Source organism: Delphinapterus leucas, chromosome 7, assembly GCF_059928025.1.
Source record: "Delphinapterus leucas isolate spDelLeu-1000000601 "Yukka" chromosome 7, BTC_Dleu_Yukka2, whole genome shotgun sequence".
In the NCBI taxonomy this organism is placed as follows: Eukaryota; Metazoa; Chordata; class Mammalia; order Artiodactyla; family Monodontidae; genus Delphinapterus; species Delphinapterus leucas.
In genome coordinates, this window is record NC_143135.1 from 79,064,834 (window position 1) to 79,092,717 (window position 27,884).

Consider the following 27,884-nt stretch of genomic DNA (forward strand, 5'->3'; position numbering starts at 1 on the left):
AGACGTATATCCATTCTTTTTCCGATTTTTTTCCCATTTAGGTTATTACAGAATATTGACTACAGTTGCCTGTGCTATACAGTAGGTCCATGTTGATTATCTATTTTATTTATGGTAGTGTGTATCTGTTAATCCCAAACTCCAAATTTATCCCTGCTCCCCCCACCTTTGGTAACCATAAGTTTATTTTCAAAGTCTGTGAGTCTGTTTCTGTTTTGTAAATAAGTTCATTTGTATCATTGTTTTAGATTCCACATATAAGTGATATAATATCCTATTTGTCTTTCTCTGTCTTCAGTCACACTTCTGAGTGTCATCTGTTCCATGACACCACCGAAATCAATCCACCTTTATATCTCTAGATATCCTTATATCTCTATTACTTTATCAGCTTTAAATAATATTGCTATCCATCTTATGATAAAAAGAAATCAGCATACTTATTCCACCTCTTACTGCTCTCCCTCTCACCTCCCCACTTTTGTTGGATATATAATTTCCATATTGTCCAATTTTTAACATTTACATTATAATATTTACCATAATCCTCACATTCATTTTGATCTTATTTTCGGGGACAATGGATTCAATTCTCATAATCAATCCTTTTGCTGTAGTTTCTCCATTCATCAAAGGAGGGCTGAAGTTAAAAAGAACTCAAAAACTATATTCCTTGAATTTTTATATGTTCAAAATTGTTGCTTTTATGTTGAAGTGCAGTTTGTCTAGTTATAAAGATTCTTGAGTCACTCTTTTTTTCAAAACTTAATTGTGTTTGATTGTTCCAAAATTAGTTTTTTGAGTACTGATATAGTTTAAAAAGGCAAGAGAGAAAAGAATGAATATGGAAGACAAGCAAATCAGTGTCATGGACCAAGAAAACCAAAACAATGTAACCATGAAAATATTTAAAAATACAACTCAAGATAACTTACCAAAAATAAAAGACTTGAATCCACAGCTGGGATACATATGCCATATCCAAGAGAAAAAATAAGAGAATGATCAACACCAAAATCCATCCTAGTAAAGTTTCATAGTTTTAGTATATATTTATATATAGTCTGCATCCAGATAAAGAGATCAAGACTTAAGGAGGACAAAGTTCAAGATAGCCTCAGGCTTCTCCACTGACTAATCTTTAAACTTCATTTGCTCGACTAGATTATGACTGGTCTTGACTTTATAACCCTTTTGGAGCTGTATTTTGTCCACTGGACGTAATCTAATTAGCACCTGCATCTGAAATGGTTTCTTGCTCTAAGAAATTGGTCATGCCATAACTGATTCCAAGACTTACCAAATTTGTGCCAGAAGTTAATTTTATGTGAGAAGGTATCATGGACAGGGTGGAAAGTGTCCAGGTGAAGATTGGTCAGAGTAGGGGCAACACGAGCACAGACATGTAGTTGGAAATTTACAAAGATTGAGTAACATCTGTCATGTGTATCTCCTCCTGTCCACTCTGCCACTCTCCTGCTGAAGCCCTTTATTGTGTCTCTCCAGATGTAGCTCAGGCAGAGTTCACAGGATATGGCAACTGAGAGAATGTGGCTTGTGAGCAAAATAAGAAATCAAAGTAGACTGAGCCTTCAAGATGAATATATAAGGTTAGTGCTGTATCTAAACCAGGGAACACTGATGAAGAAACAAGTCTGAAAAGGACACATAGTGTTGAGGGAATAGAATTGTAAGCGTCAGAGTTCTCTTGTCTTTAGGAATCCAAAGGACTCCACTTGATATTGCTGAGTCTAACATCTCCGAACCTGTCAAAAAAAAGAAAATGCCATGAAGCCAATACTTCTCCATCAGTTCTGAGGAAAAATCTTGAATCAGTGTCAAAGATTCTGAGTCAGAATCTCGTTTGCTTTTAGTGCTTACTCTTCTCAGTTATTTTCATATGTATTCTGTAGAATCAGAAACACATTGGTGGAGATGATGTAGCAATATCAGAGAACTACAATCTCAGAGGACAACAATCTCAAAAAACTTTTGTGCCCTTAAAAGCAAAAACATTAACTAGAGTATAATGATTTATAATATGTTAATCTAACCTCAGAAAGAACTAGATCTTTGAAGCCAAAGAGTTCTGAAGTAGAATCTTGGTGTGACTGTTCATCAGTTCCTGATCAAGGAAAGCTTATCCTTCTAAGTTCTGAAATTGAGAGACATTACAATTTACTATATTATTATGAAGACTAAATGAATTGAACACATAAAGCACCTTGTACAGTGTCTATAAATTGAAGTTCCTTTTCTCCTTTACCCACCTCCCCAACTGAATAAATGAATTCATTAGAACCATTAATCTAGCCTGGAAACATAACAGAAAACATTTTCATTAGTGCTTTCTTTCCCAAAATTGACAGTGCACACTTTCCACCTTCTTATCTCGCAATCATTCTTAGTGGAAAATGTTGATGTTGCTACCTCTTTGTTAATTCTCTCCTTACCCACTGAATAGCAGCAGTGTGATTAAGGTGGGATTAAGCACACCTCCACCCTCCGGGGGTCTAAGCCAGTCGTGGTAGCCCTGCTCTCTCTTCCTCCGTGCGGAAGATTGATTCCGTGTGGCTCATAAACAAAGATAGCTCAATCAGAGGAGAGCAGAGAAATCTTATTTGGCAGATAGAGATAACATATTGAAGGAATGTAATGCCTGAAGTCATCAGGCCACCACAGCGAAATTCAACCTAAAAGATAAAGCTGTCATTCAGAGTTCAGAGCCAAAAGAACAGCAGAAGAAACTGGGTAAATTGAAACTGAAAACTGCCCAAAGACTTTTCTTTTAGTTGGTGAGCCAATGAGTTCCCTTTATTAAGGCAATCTTTACAAAAATCATCCTAAGGGATACTTTGGTCATATGTCTGCCACAATCTCCCCATCTATGCTGCCATTTTGGGGATCATCCATGACCTTCATATTACCGAATGAATGAGTTGCTTCTCCAGCTCTTTCTGCTCTGCCTAGACCTTAAGTATTAGAGTTTTTCAACAGACATACACCTATGAAATCACATATGTAAAAGGCTATTAATTACATTATTGCTTTTAAAAGCAAAATATTGAAAACAAACCCAAATGTGTACTAACAAGCGTTTGTTAAATAAATGATGGATTAATACCCTAGATTACTATGTCTCTATTTAATAGAATGAGGCAGCTTCTGTTACTGGTGTAGAACAATCTCCAAGATATAGTAAGTGAGAAAAAGTGAAGTTTAGAATAGGATATAAAGCATGTTACATTTTGGGTGGAAAAGACTTCGTAGACATACTTATAAGTGCATAGAAGAGATGGAAAGATTCACACAAAATTAGCAGAAATTAGTAGCATTGTTTTCCTCTGGAAAAGAGAATTGGGAGGCTGAGATGAAATAGGAAGAAGAACTTTTCACTAAATAAATAATATTTCCTCCCTTTTAGACCTTAGGTCATTTCCATGTACTTTCAATGCAAGAAATCTAGTGTAAAATATGTAAAATAAAGAAATGTTACTTTTTTGTGTGAGAAAAATGCCTTTGTGGTTATGACTAGTGCTATACACTAAATATTTCTGATTCTCCTCCCAGACATATGACAGGATATCATTTGTCAGTCTTTGGCATTAGAGGAGGCAATATAAATTTCCTTTGATCAATGAAATGTAGACAGAACAATGTTTGTTATACCTTCACACAGCTTTAGGAGTCAGTGTGAAATTTACCAATTCCTCTTTCCCTCTGCCACAGTTAAGGACAGAGCTCAAAGTGGTGGCTGTTTCATGAGTCTGGGTCTTGAAGTGAGGACACTTTGGTGTAGAAATCCCAATAGAATATCATGATGGACTTTTAGTTTTGATCCACTGAAATGTGGGAGTTGTTCTTGATCACAGCATAACTTGGCCTAACCTGAGGGACACATCATTTTACAGGGTTCAGTCCTGAACTGTTTTCTTTTCTATCTGCAGTCTCTCCATATAGCCTCATCAATTCCCATGACTTCACTAATTCGCCCAACCACCCACAGTTTTACTTACTCTGTTTTGGACTCCAGACTTCTTTCTCTAATGGACAATTGAAGTCTTTACTTGGTTATCTCACAGGAGTTTTTAAATTCAAAAAATGAGATGATTCCTCCTACACTCTTAACCATCTCCCACAGAAGTGCTTCTCTTCCAGTCTTCCCCCAACTGTGGTCAAGCCAAGAAGCTGCTTATGATAGAAATCCAGGAGTTATTCTTAACACTTTCTTTTCCCTCAGAACTCTTTATTTTCCACTTAAATATAATTTTTATTTATTTGAATATTCTTTCTTGCCCCCCCAGAACTCTTTATCTAGTTCATTGTTAAATCTGAATGATTTTAAAATGTCTCAAGTTCCGTCATATCTCTCAATCTCCCATGAGACGCCCTACCCTTTCCACTTCCCTTGTCATCTGTAATAGTCCTTTAACTTGTCTTCCATCTTTCAACATCATTTTCTTCCAATTGTCTACAGCTAGAGTAGTCATTCAAAATATGTATTGGCTTGTGTTGCTTCTTTGTTTAAAAACTCCTTCAACAAATCCATAATGCACTTAAAATAAAATACAACTCTTTAATACAGCTGAAAGACCCTGAACAATTTGATTTTTCCTACCTATTTAATATCATCTTATTCTACATTCACCCTCCAGCACCCTAATCAGGCACCCATCTTTTTCTCTTCCTTGAATATGCCGAGATTTTTCCACTTATGAACCTCGACATTATTTTTCATTTTCTCTTCCTAGAATGATGTATATCCTCCTATCCAACCACCTGGCTAATTGAATTTAGATGTTTTTTTGTTATTGTCCCAGAGAGAATTATTCTAACAACAAAACTTTACCAGGTAGCTCCCTCCCCACCAACATTATTCTCCCTTACCACTCCATTATTTCTTTAATAACATTCTTATAATTTATATATTAATTTGTATACTTTTTGTTTGATTTCTTAATCCCACAAGACAAAACTGAAGGAAGTTGGGTTAAATGTGTTTTCCTCACTATCCTACACCTTGTACCCAAGTCAGTGCCTTTCATTTAAGTGAATCAATAAAAGAATGAACACGATTTTTAGTGTACCTGGTATGATGTAATGCATAAAATTGGTGTTGATAAGCCTGTCATGCCATTGGCATGTCCACACAAAGTCTTATCTCTCAGGAAATGCCAGGTACAAAATGATAACAAGAGAATGAGACCAGATTTCTTAATGAGACAATGAGAAGGATATAAGAAATCTGGTCTTTAGAGCAGTCAGGGAGCACCACTGAAGAAACATTTGGCTTAAAAAAGAGGGGGCTGGGATTTCAAGATGGTGGAGGAGTAGGAGGACGTGGAGTTAATCTCTCTCCATGGATGCATCAAGAATACATCTACAGATGGAACAATTCTCACAGAGCACCAGCTGAACACTAGCAGAAGAACTTGGTTGCCAGAAAGGATAGGAAAAGTCCTCACATAACTGGGTAGGACAAAAGAAAGAAGAAAGGAAAAAGAAGAGGCGAGGAAGTGGGAAGGGACCTGCACCCCTGGAGGGGAGCTGAGGAAGAGGAGAAGCTCCTGTATCCGGGGAAGCTGCCTCACCAATGGGGAAATCAGTTGGGACAGAAGCAGATCAGAGGCTGCTGGAGGAGGGAGAAATGGCTGCTGTGGCAGACAGGACAGAGTGAGACCTGTGTCTCACTCACATGTGTCTGCCAGTGCACATGAGGCCTGGGAGCTGGAACATGGGGATTGGAGAGCAAAACCATGGAGATGACTGCTAGTGGCTGTGAGGAGACAGCCTGAGGGGATGGGAGGAAGGAAATGCACAACCAGGAATGCTTATGGAGGAAACCCCTTGCCATAGAAGCAAAGCATCACTGTTGAGTGATGCACAAGGGGTGGAGCTGCCATTGCAGTCTCTTCCCACATGCCGGCCCCTGCCTCCCCAGGCACTAGGAAAGGTCCCTGCCGAGGCTGGAACACACGTTCCTGCTGCCAGGTGCTAGGAAAAGCCCCTACTGAAGCTGGCCTTCTTGCACCTGCCGCCAGGCACTAGGAAAGTATCCCACCAGGGCTGGCCCTTGCATGCCTGCCACCTGGTACTAAGAAAGGCCACCGCCAGGGCTGATCCTCTCATGATAGTTGGAAGGCACTAGGAAAACCTCCCTCTAAGGCCAGATCTCTCATGCCTGTGGCCACCAACAGCCCCTGCACACCTGTTGCTCATGGGGCTTCCACAACCCCAGCAACTGTGCCACCTCTGTGCCCTGTCCTCACCAAGGCAGACCTGAGTGCTGCAGGGCAGCCTTGGGAGAAGACCCCTGTAGGTGGCCCACATGCAGAGGTAGGGCTTAAACCATAGCTGAGTCCCAGGGGAAGGGCGACTAAGGAAGAGGAATGAACATCTTTCTGTGAAGCTGCAAAAGCCACAGATTAAATCACCCAATTGACTTGGTAAACCCTGTGTCTATGGAATATCTGAATGGACAAGGAGTGTTCCCACAACTAAGACTGGTCTAGCTTTAGTAGCCTTGGCCTTTGGGGACAAGTACACATGGGAGTTGGGCCAGATCAGAGTCTGAGCTGCCCCACAGCGCCCACAGTGGGTCCAGAGACCTACCTAGAGGTATTGGAGGGCCTCTGGGGAGGCAGAGGTTGACTGTGGCTCACAATGAGGGCAAGGACACTGACAGCTGAGACCCCAGGAAAATATTATTACTATTATTTTTTATGCTTTGCTTTCTTCCATTGTTTTTAAATTAATATTATTAAAAAATTTATTATTAATTTAAAATTTTTTATATTTTTAATTTTGAAATTTTTATTTACTCTCATTTTTTTGTATTTTTTCTTTGTTTTTGATTTTTTCCCTTTGTTTTGTTTTAAATCTTTTTAAAAATCATTTTTGTGTGTTTGTTTTATGTTTTCTCCTTTTTTGTATGCATTATACTTTTGTGTTTTGTTTTTGTTAGTTTGTTTTTAATTGATTATGTTTTGGGTTTTTTTTTCTGATTTTCCTCTTTTTGTTTCTTTGTTTTTGTTTCTTTTTTTCTATGTGTGCTTCTTTGTTACTTTTAGTTTTTGTTTCTTTGGTTTTGCTTTTACTATTTGTCTTGGGTTTTATCTGTCTGTTTGTTTGTTTTCTTTTTTTTAATCGTTGTTTTCGCTGTTTGTTTCTTTTTGTATTTGCTATCTGTCTTGGGTTTTGTTTGTCTGTTCCACCACCCCCCCTTTTTTTTTCTGCACCATGTGGCTTGCAGGGACTTGGTTCACCAGCTGGGGTCAGTCCTGAACCTCTGGGGTGGGAGTGCTGAGTCCAGGATGCTGGACTGCCAGAAAATTCCTGACCCCAGGGGGATATTAATTGGTGAGAGCTCTCTCTGAAGTCTCCATCTCAACTCCAAGACCTGGGTCCGCCCAACTGCCTGCAGGCTCCAGTGCTGAATGCCCCATGCCAAACAACAAGCAAGACAGGAACGCAAACCCACCCATTAGTAGACAGGCTGCCTAAAGTTGTACTAAGTTCACAGACACCCCAAAACACACCATCTGATGTGGCCCTCCCATCAGAGGGACAAGATACAGCTCCACTCACCAGAGTGCAGGTACCAGTCCCTCCCACCAGGAAACCTACCCAAGCCACTGGACTAACCTCACCCACTGGGTGCAGACAGCAGAAGCAAGAGGGAAAGCAACCCCAAAGCCTGCAGAAAGGAGACCACAAACATAGTAAGGTAGACAAAATAAAAAGACAGAGAAATAGGTTACAGACAAAGGGGCAAGGTAAAAACCCACAAGACCAAATAAATGAAGAGGAAATAGGCAATCTACCTGAAAAAGAATTCAATGTAATGACAGTAAAGATGATCCAAAATCTCGGAAATAGAATGGAAGCACAGATCAAGAAAATACAAGAAATTTTAAAGAAGTACCTAGAAAAACTAAAGAACAAATAAACAGAGATAAACAGCACAATAACTGAAATAAAAAAAACACTATAAGGAAAAAATAACAGAATAACCAAAGTAGAAGAACAGAAAAGTGAGCTGGAAAATAGAATGCTGGAAATAACAGCCAAGGAGCAGAATAAAGAAAAAAGAATGAAAAGAAATGAGGACCATTTCAAAGATATCTGTGACAACATTAAACAACATTTGAATTGTAAGGGTCCCAGAAGAAGAAGAGAAAGAGAAAAGGTCTGAGAAAATATTTGAAGAGATTATAGTTGAAAATTTCCCTAACATGGAAAAGGAAATAGCCACCCAAGTCCAGGAAGTGCAGAGAGTCCCATACAGGATAAACTCAAGGAGAAACATGCCAAGACACATATTAGTCAAACTAAAAAAATTAAATACAAAAAAACCCTATTAAAAGCAGCATGGGAAAAGCAATAAATAACACAAGGGAATCCCCATAAAGTTATCAGCTGATTTTTTAGCAGAAACTCTGCAAGCCAGAAGCGAGTGGCAGGATATATTTAAAGTGATGAAAGGGAAAAACCTACAACCAAGATTACTCTACCCAGCAAGAATCTCATTCAGGTTCAACAGAAAAATCAAAAGCTTTACAGACAAGCAAAAGCTAGCACCAAGCCAGCTTTACAACAAATGCTGAAGGAACTTCCCTAGGCGGCAAACACAGGAGAAGAAAAAGCCCTACAAAAACAAACCCAAAACAATTAAGAAAATGGTAATAGAAACATACATATTGATATTTACCTTAAATGTAAATGGATTAAATGCTCCAACCAAAAGACACAGACTGGCTGAATGGATACAAAAACAAGACCTGTATGTAGGCTGTCTAAAACAGACCCACTTCAGACTTAGGGACACATACAGATTGAAAGTCAGGGGATGGAAAAAGATATTCCATGCAAATGGAAATCAAAAGAAAGCTGGAGTAGCAATATTCATATCAGACAAGGTAGATTTTAAAATAAAGACTCTTAAAAGAGACAAGGAAGGACATTACATAATGATCAAGGGGTCAATCCAAGAAGAAGTTATAACAACTGTAAATATTTATGCACCCAATAAAGGAACACCTCAATACATAAGACAAATGCTAAGAATCATAAAATGGGAAATCAACAGTAAGACAATAATAGTGGGGGACTTTAACTCTCCACTTACACCAATGGACAGATCATCCAGACAGAAAATAAATAAGGAAACACAAGCCTTAAATGACACATTAGACCAGATAGACTTAATTGATATCTATAGGACATTCCATCCAAAAACAGCAGGATACACTTTCTTCTCAAGTGCATATTGAACATTCTCCAGGATAGATCACATCTTGGGTCACAAATCCAGCCTTGGTAAATTTAATAAAATTGAAATCATAACAAACATCTTTTCTGAACACAATGCTATGAGATTAGAAAGATCAGAAACAGAAATGAAAGAAACACTGCTGTTTACCATTGCTAAAAAAGAATAAAATACCTAGGAATAAACCTACCTAAGGAGACAAAAGACCTGTACAGAGAATTATAAGACACTGATGAAATAAATCAAAGATGACCCAAACAGATGGATATACCATGTTCTTGGATTGGAAGAATCAATATTGTGAAAATGACTATACTACCCAAAACAATCTACAGATTCAGTGCAATCCCCAACAAATTACCAATGACATTTTTCACAGAGCTAGAGCAGAAAGTTTTACAATGTGTATGGAAACACAAAAGTTCCCAAATAGCCAAAGCAATCTTTGAGAAAGAAAAACAGACCTGGATGAATCAAGCTCCCTGACTTCAGACTACACTATAAAGCTACAGTAATCGAGACAATATGGTACTGGCACGAAAACAGAAATATAGACCAATGGAACAGGTTAGAAAACCCAGAGATAAACCCACACACCTATGGTCACCTATCTATGAAAAAGTAGGCAAGAATATACAATGGAGTAAAGACTCTTCAATAAGTGGTGCTGGGAAAACTGGACAGCTACATGTAAAGGAATGAAATTAGAACACTCCCTAACATCATACACAAAAACAAACTCAAAATGGATGAAAGACCTGAATGTAAGGCCGGACACTATAAAACTCTTAGATGAAAACATAGGCAGAACACTCTTTGACATAAATCACAGCAAGATCTTTTTTGACCCACCTCCTAGAGTAATGAAAATAAAAACAAAAATAAACAAAAGGGACTTAATAAAACTAAAAACTTTGCACAGCAAAGAAAACCATAAACAAGACGAAAATACAACCCTCAGAATGGGAGAAAATATTTGCAAAAGAAGCAACTGACAAAGGATTAATCTCCAAAATATACAAAGAGCTCATGCAGTTCAATATCAAAAAACCAGCAACCCAATTAAAAAATGGGCAGAAAACCTAAATAGACATTTCTGCAAAGAAGACATACAGATGGCCAGCAAACACATGAAAAGATGCTCAATGTTACTAATTATTAGAGAAATGCAAATCAAAACTACAATGAGGTATCACCTCACACTGGTCAGAATGGCCATCATCAAAAAATCTAGAAAGAATAAATGCTGGAGAGGGTGTGGAGAAAAGGGAACCCTCTTGCATTGTTGGTGGGAATGTAAATTGATACAGCCACTATGGAGAACAGTATGGGGTTTCCTTAAAAAAGTAAAAATAGTAATTGCCATATGACCCAGCAATCCCACTACTGGGCACATACCCTTAGAAAACCATAATTCAAAAAGACACATGCACCCCAGTGTTCATTGCAACACTATTTACAATAGCCAGGACATGGAAGCAACCTTAAGGTCCATCAATAGAGGAATAGATAAACAAGATGTGGTACATATATACTGTGGAATACTAGTCAGCCATAAAAAGGAAAGAAATTGGGTCATTTGTAGAGATGTGGATGGACCTAGAGAGTGTCATACAGAGTAAAATAAGTCAGAAAGAGAAAAACAAATATCATATATTAACACATATATGTGGAATCTAGAAAAATGATGTAGATGATCTTATTTGCAAAGGAGAAATAGAGACATAGACATAGAGAATAAATGTGTGGACACGAAAGGGGGGGTTGGGAAGAATTGGGAGATTGGGTCTCACATACACTATTGATACTATGTATAAAATAGATAACTAATGAGAACTTATTGTATAGCTCAATGCTCCGTGGTAACCTATATGGGAAGGAAATCCAAAAAAAGAGGGGCTATATGTATACGTATAGCTGATTCACTTTGCTGTACAGTAGAAACTAACACAACATTGTAAAGCAACTATACTCTAATAAAGATTAATTTAAAAAGTTAAAGTACTAGAAGACTATGAAGACCCTCCATCTGGGAATAAAACTGCAAATAGTAATAAATATGAAAAAAGAGAGGGGGCGGGGTTCCAAACAAGTTTTTTTCCTCACCTGTAAATGATGACACAGACTAGATGATTTTCTAGGTTCCTAAGCACCAACATTCTAGAATTCTATTTCCCAATTTTGTCCAGAACCAGTCTTACAGGACAACTACTGATTAAGCTCTTTCTTCCTTAGGTGTGTAAGGAACACTTACACTATCTGGGAGGTGAAAATAAAGGTCGTCTTGGAGGAGAGGATGGGAGAAACTACATGACAGCATATGCCCCATCCAGGGAATATGTGTTCCTACTACACTTACCAGCAGAACATCTGTCCACAGTATGGTCGTTGTATTGAATATGAGTTATTCTAGAAAGTAAGGAACAGGTCCAAAATCAAAATTTTTATTAAACAGTAAATAAAGCACTCATGGATGTAGATTATCTTGCTTATTGCACATGAGTATTTTTCACTTCTATTCAATGTAATCTGACAGCAAGTGGAGCAGTCCAGATAAGTGCTGTATGACCATGATGTCTGCAAGGCTCATCTTCTTTGGCAATGGCACATGTAGGAAGAATTAAACATTTTGAGTGGTAATAAATGATGTGCATAATTATTAGGTTCACTTAAAATGAATCTGTCTTTCCCATATCTCACCTAACAATATAACCAGCTGTTACTCTCCAATACACGTGTCACCATCCTGGCATTAGGGTCAAACTCAAACTGTGATGACCCACTGAACAAATAGAAAAGTCCTATGAATTTAAAAGAGGAAAATAATGGGGCATTCTTCAAATAAATTAATTTTCCAACATGCATAACTCAAAATAAGAGTGAGCTAATAATGAGTGATATTTATTAAGTGGTCCTGTGCCAAGCACTGTGCTAAGTGCTTTACATGATTTATTCACCTACCCGTACAAAAAAAGTATGAAGTATTATGAATGAAGACAAAACTAAATATAAAAAATATTTTGCAATTTTCCAAAGGTAACATCTCTAATAAAAGATGGAGGGAGAACTCCAACTCTTTTGACTCCAAAGCCAGTGATCTAAAAACATTAGATTATACTACCTTCAAATAGATAAAATTCCAGGATTATTTTAAAACCTTCGTTTATTCCCCTCTTTCTTCCCAATCCCCTTTCCCCCCACGAGGTACTTAATCACAGCTTGAGATGCAATTGGACCCAAGAAAATCAGGCCGACAATAAAATGCACTGGAGGTCCATTTCCTGCTTTGCATACTTTAAGGCCAAGTTATCTTAGTAACAAGATCAGCAATCTTATGAACATTATGATGTCAAGCCCTGGCAGCTCCCTCCAGAATTCCTTAAAAGCAGGTACCTGTTTTGCTTTCCCATCCGCTCATTACCAGGAATCAAATTGTGTCTCTTTTCAGCATATAACAGGACTAACATTTATTTACAAATGAATTATTTAATGTAGACAATTGCAGCTTGCAACAGAAAGCCAGACAAGGCTCTTTTAATCTCTCCTTGGGATAGGAGAGAATGGACAACAAGGAGGAGACAGGGGAGAAAGACAACCAGCCATTAGTAAACCTGGCTCTCACTTGGTTGTATTTTTATACCAAAATAGTGACCTGAAATGGCTATGATGTGAAGAAGCATCTTTTGATTTTATGTGCAAGTATGAAACAGACTTGGAAATTATTCAAGAAAAAAATTTAAGCCCAATTAGCATAAATTGGAAAATGAAAATTTTCTAGAGTTTAGAGTAAAAAGGTTATAAGCTTGAACAATTTAAAAATTGGTTTGTGTCTCCTCTTCATTTTGATACCATAAAATGCCCCAAAGTGTCCCCACTGGCAATGCAATGAGTGTCCCCTTACCAAATGCCTGTACACAGCATCAATCTTCAGCTCAACTCCTGAAAAGTCATCAGCTATTATTCTGGGGAAACCTTGCTCCATGGACTGGCTATTTTCATCAAATCTGTACCAAGTAAAAAAAATACAATTCAGCATTATGTAGAGCCCCCATTACATGCAACAGTATGATATCATGTTAATGTTCCAGTGTGAAATCCTGGATAAAATTCTCAAGTGGTATAAGGAAGTGTTAAACATTTTTATAACTATACAAATATGTGACTTTCTTAAACTTAAAAGCTTAGCACATAAATCAATATTTTCTCCAGATACAAGGACATCATGCTCTTCTACAGAGGTTCCATACATATGTCTGAGGTTAATCTTCTAAGCCTAGACACAGAGAGCCCAAGTGCCTTTCTGCTTTGAATGCATGAGAACTATATACAAATAAGATGCAAAGTGAATTAAATCATTTGGCTAAAATAAGCTTTTGGTTCTTTATCACACTTGCCCTGTAGACCTTGTCTCTATAGCCTGATACACCTGGGTTTCCTATGGTGGCTCATTGTCTGGACCTCAGTTTGTCTCTCCTGATGTCTTTTGGTGTCTGGACATATAACCCAGGGATGAGCCGTTATGAGAGTCCTTTGTTATATCTGGGAAGTTGAATAATTACAAGTTGTTTTCCTCACAATCAGAAAGTTTGAAGTTAGAGGAAGTTTGATTGTGGGAGTGGGGGATATCCTTAAAGAAAGAAAATAATTTTCCTAATTAGGCTCCATACAAAGTCATTCCTATTGCTTCTTACCTCCAGTATTTGTCCTCTACAAAGAAGTATGTTTTCTTCTTTTCTTTACCAGAAACAGCTTCAGTTTCCCTTATGGTTGGAGGAAAACCCAAGGTGTGGATGCCTCTTAGATAACCTGCTTGCCCCTCAATTCCTCTGACAGCCCAGAACTTATTGCCTATCAAAAAAAGAAGCCCAAGAAAATTTCAGTGAAGACTTTTAGTTTTAGAAATGCATTTAGGACACTGTTGTGGAAAACAGGAAGTCTTGGTTTTAATTTCAATCAATTAATCTACAGCAAAGGAGGCAAGAATATACAATGAAGGAAACAGTCTTTTCAAAAAATGGTATTGGGAAAACTGGACAGCTAAATGCACAAGAATCAAATTAGACTACTTTCTCACACCATATACAAAAATAAACACAAAATGGATTAAACTCTCTAATGTAAAACCTGAAACCATTAAGCTTATAGAAGAAAACATAATATGCTCTTTGACAGTGATCTTAGCAATACTCTTTTGACTGTCTTCTCAGCAAGGAAAATAATAACAAAAATAAACAAATGGAACTACAACAAAATAAAAAGCTTTTGCACAGGGAAGAAACTATTAACAAAATGAAAAGACAGCCAACTGAATGGGAGAATATATTTGCAAATGATATATCCGATAAAGAATTAATATCCAAAAACTAAAAAGAAGTCATATAACTCAACATAAACAAACAAACAAACAAACAAACAAGCAACCTAATTTAAAAATTGTCAGAGGACCTGAATATACATTTTTCTAGAGAAGACATGCAGATGGCCCACAGACACATGAAAATATGTTCAATAGCACTAATCATTAGGGTCAAGTAAATCAAAACCTCATGTAGATACTACTCACACCTGTCAGAATGGCTGTCATCCAGGAGACAATAAATAACAAGGATATGGAGAAAAGACAACCCTCATGCCCTGTTGGTAGGAGTGTAAATTTGTGTAACCACTATGGAAAACAGCATGGGGGTTCCTTAAAAATTAAAAATTGAACTGTCATATGTGATAGTGAAGTAGAACAGCAATTTCACTTCTAGGTATTTGCCTGAAGAAAGAAAAAACACAAACTCAAAAAGGTATATGTACACCAATGTTTATTGTAGCATTATGTACAATAGGAAAGTAATGGAAGCAACTTAAGTGTCCATTAATAGATGTATTTATAAAGAAGATCTGGTATATAAATGTAATGAAATATTAGTCATAAAAAAGGGAAATATTACCATTTGCCACAATGTGGATGCATCTAAAGGGTATTATGGCTAAGTGAAATAAGTCAAACAGAGAATGATAAATACTATTTGATCTCACTATATGTGGAATCTAAAAAAAATGAAATAAACAAGCATAACAAAATGAAAACAGACTCATAGATACAGAGTACAAACAGGTGGTTGTCAGAGGAGAGAGGGGTGGGAAGGGGTGAAATAGGTGAAGAAGATTAAGAGGTACAAATTTTCAGATATAAAATACATAAGCTACAGGGATGTATTATACAGCATAAGAAATATGGTCAATAGTATTGTAATAACTTTACATGGGGACAGATGGCTAGACTTATTATAGTGATCACTTCATAATGTATGCAAATTACTATATAGTACATTTGAAACTAACATAATATTGTACATCAACTATATTTAATAAAAAATACTTTTCAGCACATCTGGGCTTATAGAAAGTAAGGGAAATCTCCAAACTCTCCTCTCAAATCACTCCACAACAAGTTTGGTGTGTTAGTGATTTCCTGCTATAGCTAGGATTTGAGCTAAACTGAGACCTGACTTTAGTCATTTGCCTGAAAACGATGAGGGGTGAGGGAGACAATTTGGGAGGAGGACGCGCATTATCTTGTGAGATGCTGAGTCACATATGGTCTTTGTTGATTCTCTACGCAAGGGTAAGTTGTCCCCCTCTGTCAAGAGGGAGATATTATTGATACTTCTACCCATGTGGAGCTTTCAGAGAAATTTAGGTGTTCAAGATTTTCAGGTTAGTTTACCCATTATTCCAGCTAGAAAGTGTCCAATTTTGCAGTTAGATCTGGGATTGATTTTTGGCATAGTCTACAATAGATGAGGATTTTCTTAAATGTTGCCATTAAAGTCTGTTAGCTTTCACAGTATGTCTTGAGTTGATATTTGGCTTCTCTAAGCCTATTACTTTCTTTGTCAAATTTCCGGGGCAGTTAACCAGCTCACTCCACATTTCCTAAAATTACCCTCCCTCTCATACTGTTGAAGTGTCCCAGACACCTGATAACCCAACACCTCACCATTCATCATCTTTTCACAACCAACCACAGATGAAAGTCTTAGTAACTGTGATGCCACTACATACCAAGCGTTATCACTACCACATTTCAGCACAAGTTATCTTAATCTAGCATTCCTAGAAAGCAGAGCCTGAGACAAAATTTAAGTGTAATCCAGGGAGCTGGATTGAGAGACATGGAGAGTAAAGCAGGGAAAGCAGGAGAGACAATACACAGATGAATTGTCAACTGGATACAGATATGAGAAATGTGTTGTACGATATGGGACTGTCTGAGGGACTACTGGAAATGTGTCTTAGAAACACCCTTCTGAAGAAAGAAAGGGAAATGCATTTATTCATCCATTACTCTCACATTGGTAAAATATTTGTCCCACAAACTATTACTCTTCTCACTTCTAGATTGTATGTGCATGAGCTCTGAATGAGTTCCATAACAGAGCTGGATGGAACATCAACAGAAAAGATGGAAAAACCTAGAGAAGGAAGCAAGAAACACACTGCACAGACCCAACGAGAATAGCTACTAGTTTAGAAGCTGGTTTAGAACCTGTACAAAGCCAGTCACCACTGCTGTGTCAGGGATAAAAGAAAGATGAGGCCAAGGAAGAATCTGAAGAGTGTCTGATAATCTCTATGACTCAGCAATTGCACTCTTCAGTATATAATCAACAGAAATGCCTACATATGTGCAACATTATTTATAAAAGCCCCCAAATGGTAACAACACAAAGCCCATTACCAGTGGATAAATAATGTTCAACACAATAAGGTAGATACAAAATAATACACAGTTGTTCTAATTTAGTTAAAAAATAGGTGAATATAATCTAAGGTATTAGAGGTCAGCATAGTGGTTATTCTGGGAGATAGAGAATATATAGAGAATGCTGTTGGTACTGTCCCCAGATCCCCCTCGGCATCCTCATGGATACTGCAAGTGTTGACTGCAACAACTTCCAGTTGTCCCCTGTTACTTTGCCAAATGGGATCATCTTGCCTGGGAGCAATGCTCCTCTCCCCAAAACAGACCTCAACTGATAACTGATTGACACAGAGGTGCAAAAGTGTAGTTCCTTTGCCTCAAGGTAGGACTCACTGTAATTCAGTTTTTGCTCCAGAGCTCCTTGTTCATAAGATCAAAGCAAGCTCTGTCTGAGATCACATTCTTTAGCTTTTTCCCTGTTCTGAACTATGTCCCCCACTCCTCTTCTCCTGAGAGCACTCCTCCCACAATGATAACACCAAAAAATTCCTGTTTCAGACTCTTATTCTGAAGAACTAAGCTAAGAAAGAGTTGAGCAGTGATGGGATCATGTGAGGGATACATACTCTCTTGTGAGATGTCTCTTGCATCTTTGGTTAAGCCACAAAAAAGGCTTATTGGTTTGACTCAGTATTTGAAATGAATATAAGATCCTACACATCAATGGCCAGATGTTGGATCCTATAAATTGGTAATTTGAAAGGAAGACTTTTTTGAGAGCCCTCATCATAAACAGCTGTCATATCAGTACTTATGGGGGGATCAGATTGACAGCAGTGGCATCCCTGCGTCTGGTGGTAGTAGGACATCCTTATCTCCAGAGGTAGGGATGCAGGACTGAATATACAAACCTTGTTACTGTTTTAGTTTACTACCCCAAGCCCAAACTCTCTTTAGATTCTTCACCAATTAAATTTCTTCGTCTTCTCAATTCCTCACAAATTTATTGTTTCTTTATCTAAAAAGTATAAAAGCTGCCTGCTTTAGCCAATCCTTAGGTTTCATTTCTATGATACCTCCATGTGCATGAATTAAATTAACTTTCTTTTTCTTCTGTTAATCTGTCTTGTGTCAACTTTATTATTAGTTCAGCCACAAGCACTCAAGACGGGTAAGGGAGATATTTCCCCCTCCCTGACACTGGTAATGTTTTGTTTACTGAGCTGGGTGAGAATTACGTGGGGTTGTTAATTTTGTGATAACTCATTGACATGAACATTTATGATATGTGTGCTTTTCTGCATTTATGTTATACTTTAATATAAAAATGTTTAATGGAGAGAGAGATTTGTCCAAAGGGAAGGTTACACTGCTGTCCAAATTCTTGAGTTGAGAACTGCCTGCCTCAGAATCATGAATAACTCAAAATATTCTCAAGACTCTCTGTGTATTTGGAAAGTCTGCAAACACTCTGAGCACTCTCTGAGCTACTCAGAAAACTCATAGGGCTTGGAAGCTACCTACAGGACTCCTACCTCCATTAACATCCTCCCAAATTAGGCATGATAAACTAGATAATGTTTGTCTGGAAAAACTGGGTTACACAGCTTTAACAAAATCTAAAATCTTAGTGGCTTAACACAATGAAAGTTTATTTCTTAAGCAAAATCTACTGAGGTTTAGGGTAACTGTTCAGAGTGTTGGCCCAGGAATTCAGGCTTCTTCAACCTTGTGGAAATTCTCTCAAGATGTGCTTTTACAATCATCATAACGCTGGAGAAGTTTGCACCAGCAATCCAATGATTCCATCTGGAAGTGATATTGGTCACTTCTGGGCACAATCCACTGGCCAGGACTATCCAAATGTGACTGCCTATCCCTTCCTTCCACATCTGCAGAGAATTGAACTGTGGAGCCATGAATTTGACCTCATTTGTGGAGCTAAATTATAGCAGTACATAAAACATTACATTCTAAGTCATAAAAATTATGCAGAATGGGGTATAAATAAGATTATACTTCGTAACTCTGTATTTTATTTAAATATATATCTCTTCAGGAAAGCACCTTCCTTGGACTCATGAAATATATTTTTCTGTTTAACTTTTTAACAGGTGGTCAATTTTTTCTGCAGTTGAACCAGCTATTAGCTTTTTGGAGAGTCAAAATTCTCTTAGTTTTGGTATCAAATTTGTATTGCCTTGTTCCATGGAAGAAATAGAAAAATCCTAGAAATAAAACAAAAGAGACATTACCTTATACAAATGATTGCTAGGTTTAACTTTAATTCTTCAAAAATCCAAGTCATTTGTGAGAATAAATATTTTTGGTATTTTCTGTTCCAAATAACAATACTGATGCTATTCCGTGGCAACAAAATAGAGGAAATATGTATATATTCACTTACCGTCTTTCTGGAAAACAGCATCAACTTTGTTGCCAATTCCAGGAAAATCTTCTGCTATCATTTTGGGATAACCTGCATCCATGGATTGTTTATATTCATCATACCTGGTAAAAAAATAATTAGAAGTGTCAGAACTATTTGTTACATGTGTAGCCTTCACAAAACCATTACAGGGAATCCACCAGCAAGAATGTAATAAGACCTTTTAATTCCATAGGTCATGTGTAAAAATAGGAGGTGGAACGATGTGAGGTAGGATGTTGGGTGGTCTAGAAGATTTATAAGTTCCCTCTGAACTCCAACATCTAATTCTACTTCTCCAGTAGGTGCTATTAATGTCAAATGCAGTGAAAGATAAGTCCCTGTTGGCTACAGCAGCTCTATGAAGATGAATGCCCTCCTTTTCACATCTTCTTTTTCAAATTCAGGTCCACATTCTCCCTGGATCTCTGGGACAGGAATTGCGTGATGATTATTGGTCAACCAACTTGGAAGCTGGACAAGCTACAGCCATTCCCAGAAAAGGCAGCTTAGCCAAGACACTATGAGACTCATTTTTATATGTTTCAATTTAGTAACTTCTCTCTATGTAGAAAGAATAGATACCCTACCATTTTCTGTAACCAGTCTTTACCTCCAGCATTTGTTAGCAACAAAGAAGTACGTTTTCCCAGTATCTTCATCAGAAACAGCAGCGTCGATGTTCTTCACAGTCCTCGGGAAACCAAAGGATCTGTAGATGTCCTTGGGGTATCCGTATAACACATTTTGCCCCTTGACAGCCCAGTACTTATTACCTGCAAATCAAGAAACAGAATGAAAACACTTGCCCAGGGCACCAGTAGACAGTAAGTGGATTTCCAGCTAAATGCTTAGTCTCGTGTGCTAGAAGAGTATCCTGACTGCACATTAGAATCATCTAGGGAGGTTTATTTTTTTTTTAATGCCGATGTTGGTATCCTACACCATACCAAGTAAATCAGTATTTTTCTTTAATTTCCTAGACAAGTCTAACCTGTAGCAAGCTTTGAGAATGACTGGTTTGTGGAGTTGGGGGCTTCATTCCAAAGCCAGATGTTCAAATGACTACAGAGTTCATCGTGCCACCTCAGTGATAGAAACCTCACTTCTCCAGGTTGCCCATGGGTTGTGGAAGTTCACACCAAGGGTATCCTAAAGGCCAGAGTGTTGTAATGACTCACAATCTGTAATGACTAGCAACCCAGGGTAGAAATCATTGCACCTGACTACAGTTCCAAATGCTTGAATTTAGGCTGTGTCCAGATTCTGCATATTTAGACTTAGTAAATTCCATGTCATATAAAACTGGTCTTACGTCTTGTAGCCAGGCTTGTACTTTTCGCTCAAGTATCCTTATTTATCTCTCAGGAAAAACCAGTCTGAAACTTTGTGTATATAAAATCCCATTTAATTTCATTATATAAGGGCTAGAAAGCCCGTTTCAAAGTTTTTTGTCCATCTGAACTGTATTGAGTTCTTTGCCTTGAGTGTGTGACTGGGTCAGGTGTCTTAATGTTTGTCTGCACTATGCCAAACATACATTTGGAGAAATACTGATGTTTGGCATAGTGTCTTCAAAGTCAGGAGCTGATCACTGGAGCATGTTTCATTCTGGTAGAATCAAAGAAGTTTACCCCATTCTATTCATGGTAGTTCAGGACTTCTCACACTTTAATGTACGTACGAATTGCCTGGCAATCTTGTTAAACTTCGAGAAGGTCTGGAATAGGATCTGACAATATGGACGAACTTTGTCAGTATTATGGTTAAGTGAGATTCTGAATTTCTAACAGACCCCAGGACAGTGTCAGTGCTGCTGGTCTGAAGACCATACTCTGACATCAAGGATGCAGCACCCCCATCTGGCTGCCCTGTGGGGCCTCCTCTCTCAGGAGAGTTATTAGTATAAAATAGGCTCTAGGAAACCATCCAACTCAAATGTTTCTGCTCCATCTTCCCAGTTTTACTGCTGAGCACCCCAAGAATGTGGAGAGGGTTTAAAATACATAAACAGTTTGCACAGAAAACACCTACATAAGTCCACATTCACGAACAGGCCATAAAATATATATCTCCAGTCATATGCTATTCACTTAAATTTATTCAGACATGCACCATGCAATTCTTAACTAAAGTGATAGACTCCCATTGATTTGCTAGATTTTCCTAAGTCTATGGAAATAAAGTAGCTAGTAGTCTCATATATCAGCCCAAAAGCAGAAGAAACTTTAATGCATAAAAACTGAAAGATAATTGGAAACATTACCTTTGAAAAACCGAACTTCATCTCTATCGGCAACCTCATAAGCAGCCTGAAGTCCATTTGGCAGATGGGGCCAGAAAAGAGAAATGAAATTGAGCTCAGCTTCTGGGTAGAAGGGATTTGTGCGCATGTAGAACCTGATTTGAAAGGAGGAAAAACGTTTTTATCTAATCCATAGCAAGCTCTGGCTGTCATTCAGGTCCTTCTATTGCTGGCACTAGCAGTGTGCTCATAAATGTTTAACATCTGGCTCTCCACGATGGGGCTGGGGAGGAGTCCTGGTTTGTAGCATTTGCTTATTTTCATGGTGGAAATATTACAACCACTGCAAATCAAGAGATTTGCGGTGGTGCACCACTGTATAGTGTTTCCACTATACGGATACATTAGGCATAAACTGCCTCAGGAACATAAATAAATAGTAAAATGCAGCAAAACAATTACAAAGGGATGAATTCTGATTACTTTTATTACCTTTGGTTTAAATACAATTGTAAGTTGTATAATTTAACTTTTAATAATGCTGTTTAACAACCAGCTTGCAAAATTCTCAAAATGTAACCATCATCTTTGGCAAGCACACCAGGGCCTAGGACACAGCACTAACATCCTACATTTAGTGCACACTTTACCTACATCATGCCCTACCTCACAAGTATCCTACAAGAGAACATTGCTTTCATCTCACAGATTAGCAGTTGAGGTCAGGGAGGTGAAGGGAGGTGTCCAAGGCCATGCAACTGTTAAGTGGCAAAGGTTAACTTTAAACTCAGATCTAGCAGCCACTCCCTTTGTCCTCCTTTGGTTGGTGGTTTACAAAGTTGACTGGGGTAACGGCAAAGCATAGACTGTCACATGGGCCGACAGAAGAGTTTTCCCAATTCCAGGCCACAGGGAAGACTCTGGCCTTGGAAGTCAAATCTGACTTCTCGATCCAGTCCTGCCTCTGCCTGGCTGTGAGACCCTGGGCAAGTCAGTTACTATTACTGTTTCTAGACTTAACCTTCTGTGGCTTCATGACCTGGTGACATTTAAATGATCTCAGTGTCCTTTCAGTTCTTGCAAATCTTAGGCTTTTTCCTGTTCTTTGGAGTCATCCTTCAAATACTTGCTTTGATAAGCACATCCTGCTATATTGAGAGATTTCCTTTAAAACCAAGTCTTTCCTAGCACTCCCCAGCATTGAGCCACACCCTGTATGGTTTATATCCATCCTTATCTTTTATACTCAGAAATAGTAAAGCACAGGATGGGAAGCATTAGGAGCCAATACACTGCCTTCTGGGGTAGATATGATCACAAAGTGGTAAAACAGTTCCAGTGACACTCCAAGAAGAGAGGTGAGGAGAAGCGAGCCTTTTAGAGCATCCCTACTTTCTATGTGCGGCAGACTGTATTATTCAGAAAATGACTGTATTATTATCTTGCCTTGTCCTTTAGGAATCAGAACTGTTTGCAGAGCAGGCCTATTCCTTGTGTGTGAGGGGACCTTAGCCTTCCTGAGGCCACATGCTGCTGAGGGAGTTCTAGGACCCTCCTCTGAGGAGGGAAGCACATTGTGACTGCCCATTATCCCCTGACCCCCAACAGACAGGGTCCTCATGGATTCCTGGGGATTCTCCCTGCATTGGCTCCTATCTTTCTTTGCCCCCTCCCAGGGTAAAGGGGTGGGGACAGAGTCCTATTATGACCACAGGCTTTGGAAGGGCTGTCTTTTCCAGGATGATACTTAAAAGGGGTCTACACAATCCCTCTCAGCATGATGGTGCTATGAAAAGGACTGATTTCTCCTAATAAAATACTGACACACTTATCATTCTAAAGAGTGACAAAAATGAGAAGAGGCCTGGAGTAGAGGTCAGAAGACCAATTACCGCTTTGTTGCCAAGGAACTCTGTGCCCTGAAGGATCTCTTTCCTTCTCTCTGCTTTACTTTACTGATCTGTAAAATGGAATTATATTTACTGATTTTCTACTTCAATGGTCATTTTTGTGAGAATCAAATGACAGAATACATGCTGGGGAAAAGGTTGTTATAAGTTCATTATGTTGTGCAAGAGCAAGCAATTGTTTACACTCAACTATAATTATAATAATGTATGTAAACAAATGTAAGATAAACAATGTGTGAAGCATAGTAGTGGCCCATATGTACCCATAGCAGTGAGTCCTGTTATTACACATACATAACACAAAGAAGAATTGATGTCTTACCTGTCTTTAAAGAACATCACTTCTCCCCGGACTGTAGTTATAGCATCAAAAGTTAGCTTACTATCACACACTTGTGGGGTTTGCGGGCCAGTTGGCTGAGTGGGATTTTGGGAAGGTCCTAAAGGAACAAGACATCTGGAGTTAGTTCCACCTGGCTTTGGAAAACTACATAACCAATGAAAACTTCTTAAAGGATAAAGCCAATGGCTGTTCTAATGACCCCTTGTCTATAATGTTTTTCTTTATACTCACCATAGATGGCCTGGATCCCACTGATGTCATCCTGAGATAGCTGAACATCACCACTGAAGATGTAGTTGGGGTACATCAAAGCCCCAATGTCAGTAGAATGAGCAAGTCCAAGGGAATGGCCCAATTCATGAGCTGCCACACGATACAAGTTATAATCTAAAATGGATAATAAACCCATTTGCAATTATTTGAAATATTTTCAGTTTTGAGACATTTAATTAAGAAGTAATCTATAACTCTAAAGGATTAATGTTCTTATTTTCTCAATAGCTTTTTGAAATGTATAAAATAAGTTTCTGAAGGTAAGAAGAATGCATTTATTAATAGTGAAGAGACCAGTTAAAGCCTAAACTCTATGATTACAATTAAAAAGCAAATTCAGCCAACCAAGAGTCTAGCACAGATTAGTCAGTCTTGTCAGTGGCTAGATGGCACATATTATTTCACAGAGAAGAAATAGTCTTCTATTAACACAATTTTTTCCTATTTACAGATTGATACATGCTTAATGCTGGAAATTTTGGAAGATATATACAGCCTCTCTTCTCTTGATTTCCACATATCTTACTAACATTATTACACTTTGGTGTCTTCTTCCAATAAAAAAGATTCTATGTAGATGCCCACAAGGAAAACATTAAGATTTTCAACATTTACTTACTAGAAATTTCAGAGTAGCCTATTTGTAGCCAATAAGATGTTCTTACTAACAGAAATAATTCTTCTCTTACATTTTCTAAATGCACCATTAATTTTCTAAGTGGTAGCAGAAAAATGCATACTTTTTTAATGCATTCTTTCAGTTAAGTCAACCAATATTACAATGAACCAAGAAGGTGGGTGGGGGGAGAAGGGTTGAGAGAGGCAAGATGAGCTGACTTACCTCTGAAATTGTTGGTCCACCTTTCATCTTCATCAAAATGGACATCCCCGCCGATACGTGGGCCTGGTTGAAAAGCATGAGCGAGGTTTCCACCCGGTCCGTCAAAGGGAGAATTGTCATGATGATCTGCAAGAAACAAAATTCAACAAAAGTTCCTCTTGGTTCTTATTTAGGCTAACCCAGGAGAGTAAGCATTAGCTTTGCTAAGAGGCCAACAGATTTGCAGCAAATGCAATATAGTTTTCATTCTTAAGTCCGTAAAATAAACGCTTTTCTCAAACAAGGAGATCTAGTTGCAAAGCTGAAGAGATTCAAAGGCAGGGGGAAGTTAAGGTGAGAATACTTTCATGCTACAAGAAGAGCTTACCTCCCCTGACGAAGGATATCATTATGTCTGCTTGACCCTCAGAGACCTTGGTGAAGGTCAAGGGTGAGATACTGCTCCAGAGTTGAAAGGCTTTCTCAATGGCATGGTCCACAGCTGCTCTTGACAGATCTGGTGTGTAGTTTTCAATCCTTCAAATGAAATAAAATACAGACACATTGGATTTCATTTCTGATGGCTCTGATGGGAAATAGCATTCCCACTCTGGTGCTCAGTCTAATTACCTGTAGGTCAGGTGTGTGTCTTCCCACTGCGGGTTCCCCTGAGTGAGAACAAACTGAGCCATGTCAGGCACACCACATCTGGGCTGCTTCATCACATTCAGGGTTTCAGCATCTGGTTTCCCCGTCACCTTCAGCCCAAAGAACTTTTGCATTTGCTTTAGTTTTTCAACTACTGGGTCACTGTTTCTCTGTCTTTCAACTTGCTTCGCATCACTCTTCAGGTTGTAGTAGTTTTCCAGGTATTTCTGATGAAAGATAAAATTATTGAAACACTGGATGGGAAATCTTTCTAATTTTTCTAAATATTGACAGTATAAAGTTATAGCTGAAACACATAACTACTTTTAAAATTGTGTTTAGATTGCATGGTCCTTATTATTCTTATTATTGGTGGAAACTGTAATTTTGGAGTAGAAATTTCCCTACCATTAGTTATTATGAAGTCAGAATTATAATTTGTAGAGACAAATTTGCATATTGTTCCTTTAGTTCCCTATCATTTCTAACTGGAAAAGGAGAGCCTATGCATGGATAGATACATTTTTGGGGATAGTGCCCTTTCTGACAAAAATTTATCTTTGTAGGGAATCCATCCTTAAATAAATTCTATTATACTGTTGTTACTCTGTTATACTGTGGAAAAATGTAAATAAAGGCTTTTGCATTTTGGGCATGTGAAATTCAGCATTTACCTGCACTGTCTCCACATCTTGCTCTTGTGTTTCTGAAGTCGCTGTTGGGAAGCTGTGAGACCCCACGCCCCAGAGAAGCAGCAGCAGCAGCAAAGGCAGTCTGGGCATGCTGGCCTCTGTCTTCCTTCTCAGCTTAAGGGATCTGATGGCTCTCACCTCTCTGCTGCTCCAATGTCTCAACTAGGAAGCTGCCTCTATATATATAGGGTTCTGGCACTTCCAGAAAGCCAGAGGCTGTCTGACTCATGTTTCATAACATCCTCTTTATTAGCAGTGAATAACCTGAGAAATCATCACAAATGGTGACTCCAAGCAGATTATTTGGGATTGTTCGGTGTTGCAAGCTTATGATTAACGTTAAACAGAACATGGGCAAAGGAGACACATCCAACATGTAAACAGCTGTTTTCTTCAATTCATTTCTATCCTGTTTGAGAAAGACGTTATTATATCTGCAGATCACAGAGTACTCCACAGACTTTTTAAAAAATAGACTTTGGTACTTGATCCTGCTGGTCATAAAGTGCTCCGGGTTATACACACACCTTTCTCCCCAAGCAGAGGACAGAATTGCTGACATGCATGCCCTATGGCTGTTCACCTCCTGTACTGACAGGCATTCATTTGGGGGTGGCTCTCCCAGGTTCAGTGGGGTTCCCTTCTACCTTTGCTAAGCTGCCTTGTACACTATTTTCTTAATACCATAGTTTCCCTTAATTTTCATTCAGGCCCAAGATTTGAGAACCTTGGCTTAGAAGGTCCCCGTCCACAGGTGGGGTATGAGGTAACTCCCCACCCTGTGTAGGCACTGCCCAGCGGCATCATGGGACAAATAGGATCCTTTTCTGAAACCTGTCAGAATGTAACAGGTGAGCCAGGGGCTAGCAAAAGACCAAGTATGAGTCTGAGGTCTTATTTTTAATCATCCTCCTTCCCCTCAATGTGAGCACATCTCTGCTCCCTGGGGCTAGGCAGCAATTGTTTATTCTTTCATGTACATTCATTCATGTATTTATGCATTCATCTATTTCAAAGATCTTATTTAGCACCTTCTGTGCACCAATTATGATGGAATGGGGCTAATTAATAAAGAAACATCTTATGGGACACCTTAAGATGGCTTTAAAAGAAGTCTGTATGAAGTTGCACAGATCAGTTTTACCGGAAAGTACTGGGATATGAGAGACTCTGGACCTGGTCTAGCCCTAGTTTTCTGACTTTCATTAATCCTTCTACCTCTGTCATGATTTTTGCCAAATCTTAGTGCCACCTCTAATATCATTTTTGTGTTTTTCTTTAAATTTACTCTAAAAGTTTTGCCTCATTATAAGCTATCATATCCATAAAATCATAGCTTAGTGGGTCATTATTTTTGTCTGCATATTAAAATAAATACATGGCTATGTAATGAAAAATGTATATTCATTCTTCAGGATCCACATTAAAGTGTCTTGGGGCCACCAGTGGTATCTGTTCCACTCTTGGTAAGGCAAGCTGGTCTAAATCTGTAGCTTCCTTTACCCACGCCCCACCCTCCTTCAAAGAAAGAGTTTAAATGTGACATAAAGTTGAGAAA

At 38.4% G+C, this 27,884-nt stretch overlaps 1 protein-coding gene across 5 annotated transcripts; it reads right to left on the reverse strand.

Moving 5' to 3' along the window:
- Positions 1-1,699: 1,699 nt before the first annotated feature.
- On the reverse strand, positions 1,700-26,489 carry MMP1 (matrix metallopeptidase 1). Of its 5 annotated transcripts, none has more exons than XM_022560537.3 (13): positions 26,309-26,489; positions 25,617-25,861; positions 25,375-25,523; positions 25,008-25,133; positions 24,125-24,280; positions 23,873-23,990; positions 21,662-21,795; positions 20,009-20,171; positions 19,375-19,478; positions 13,963-14,119; positions 13,173-13,275; positions 11,631-11,680; positions 1,700-1,766 (listed from the first exon to the last, which is right to left on the reverse strand). In XM_022560537.3, the coding sequence occupies exons 1-13, from the start codon at positions 26,414-26,416 to the stop codon at positions 1,715-1,717; spliced, it is 1,665 nt and encodes a 554-aa protein (XP_022416245.1). In that variant the 5' UTR covers positions 26,417-26,489; the 3' UTR covers positions 1,700-1,714. The 5 variants fall into 5 exon arrangements, with proteins under 5 accessions (XP_022416245.1, XP_022416248.1, XP_022416247.1 ...); XM_022560540.3 differs by lacking the exon at positions 1,700-1,766 and adding an exon at positions 4,161-4,191 and having other exon boundaries at positions 26,309-26,488; XM_022560539.3 differs by lacking the exons at positions 1,700-1,766; positions 11,631-11,680 and adding an exon at positions 11,693-11,861.
- Positions 26,490-27,884: the final 1,395 nt, after the last annotated feature.

Bases quoted from the DNA above. Each gene is read 5' to 3' on its own strand.
- MMP1 (XM_022560537.3), bottom strand. From the start codon at position 26,416: ATGCCCAGACTGCCTTTGCTGCTGCTGCTGCTTCTCTGGGGCGTGGGG. The intron at 25,862-26,308 runs GTAAATGCTGAA...ATCTTTCATCAG, and splicing joins AAGATGTGGAGACAGTGCAG to AAATACCTGGAAAACTACTA. The intron at 21,796-23,872 runs GTAAGACATCAA...CTTTCAAATCAG, and splicing joins GTGATGTTCTTTAAAGACAG to GTTCTACATGCGCACAAATC.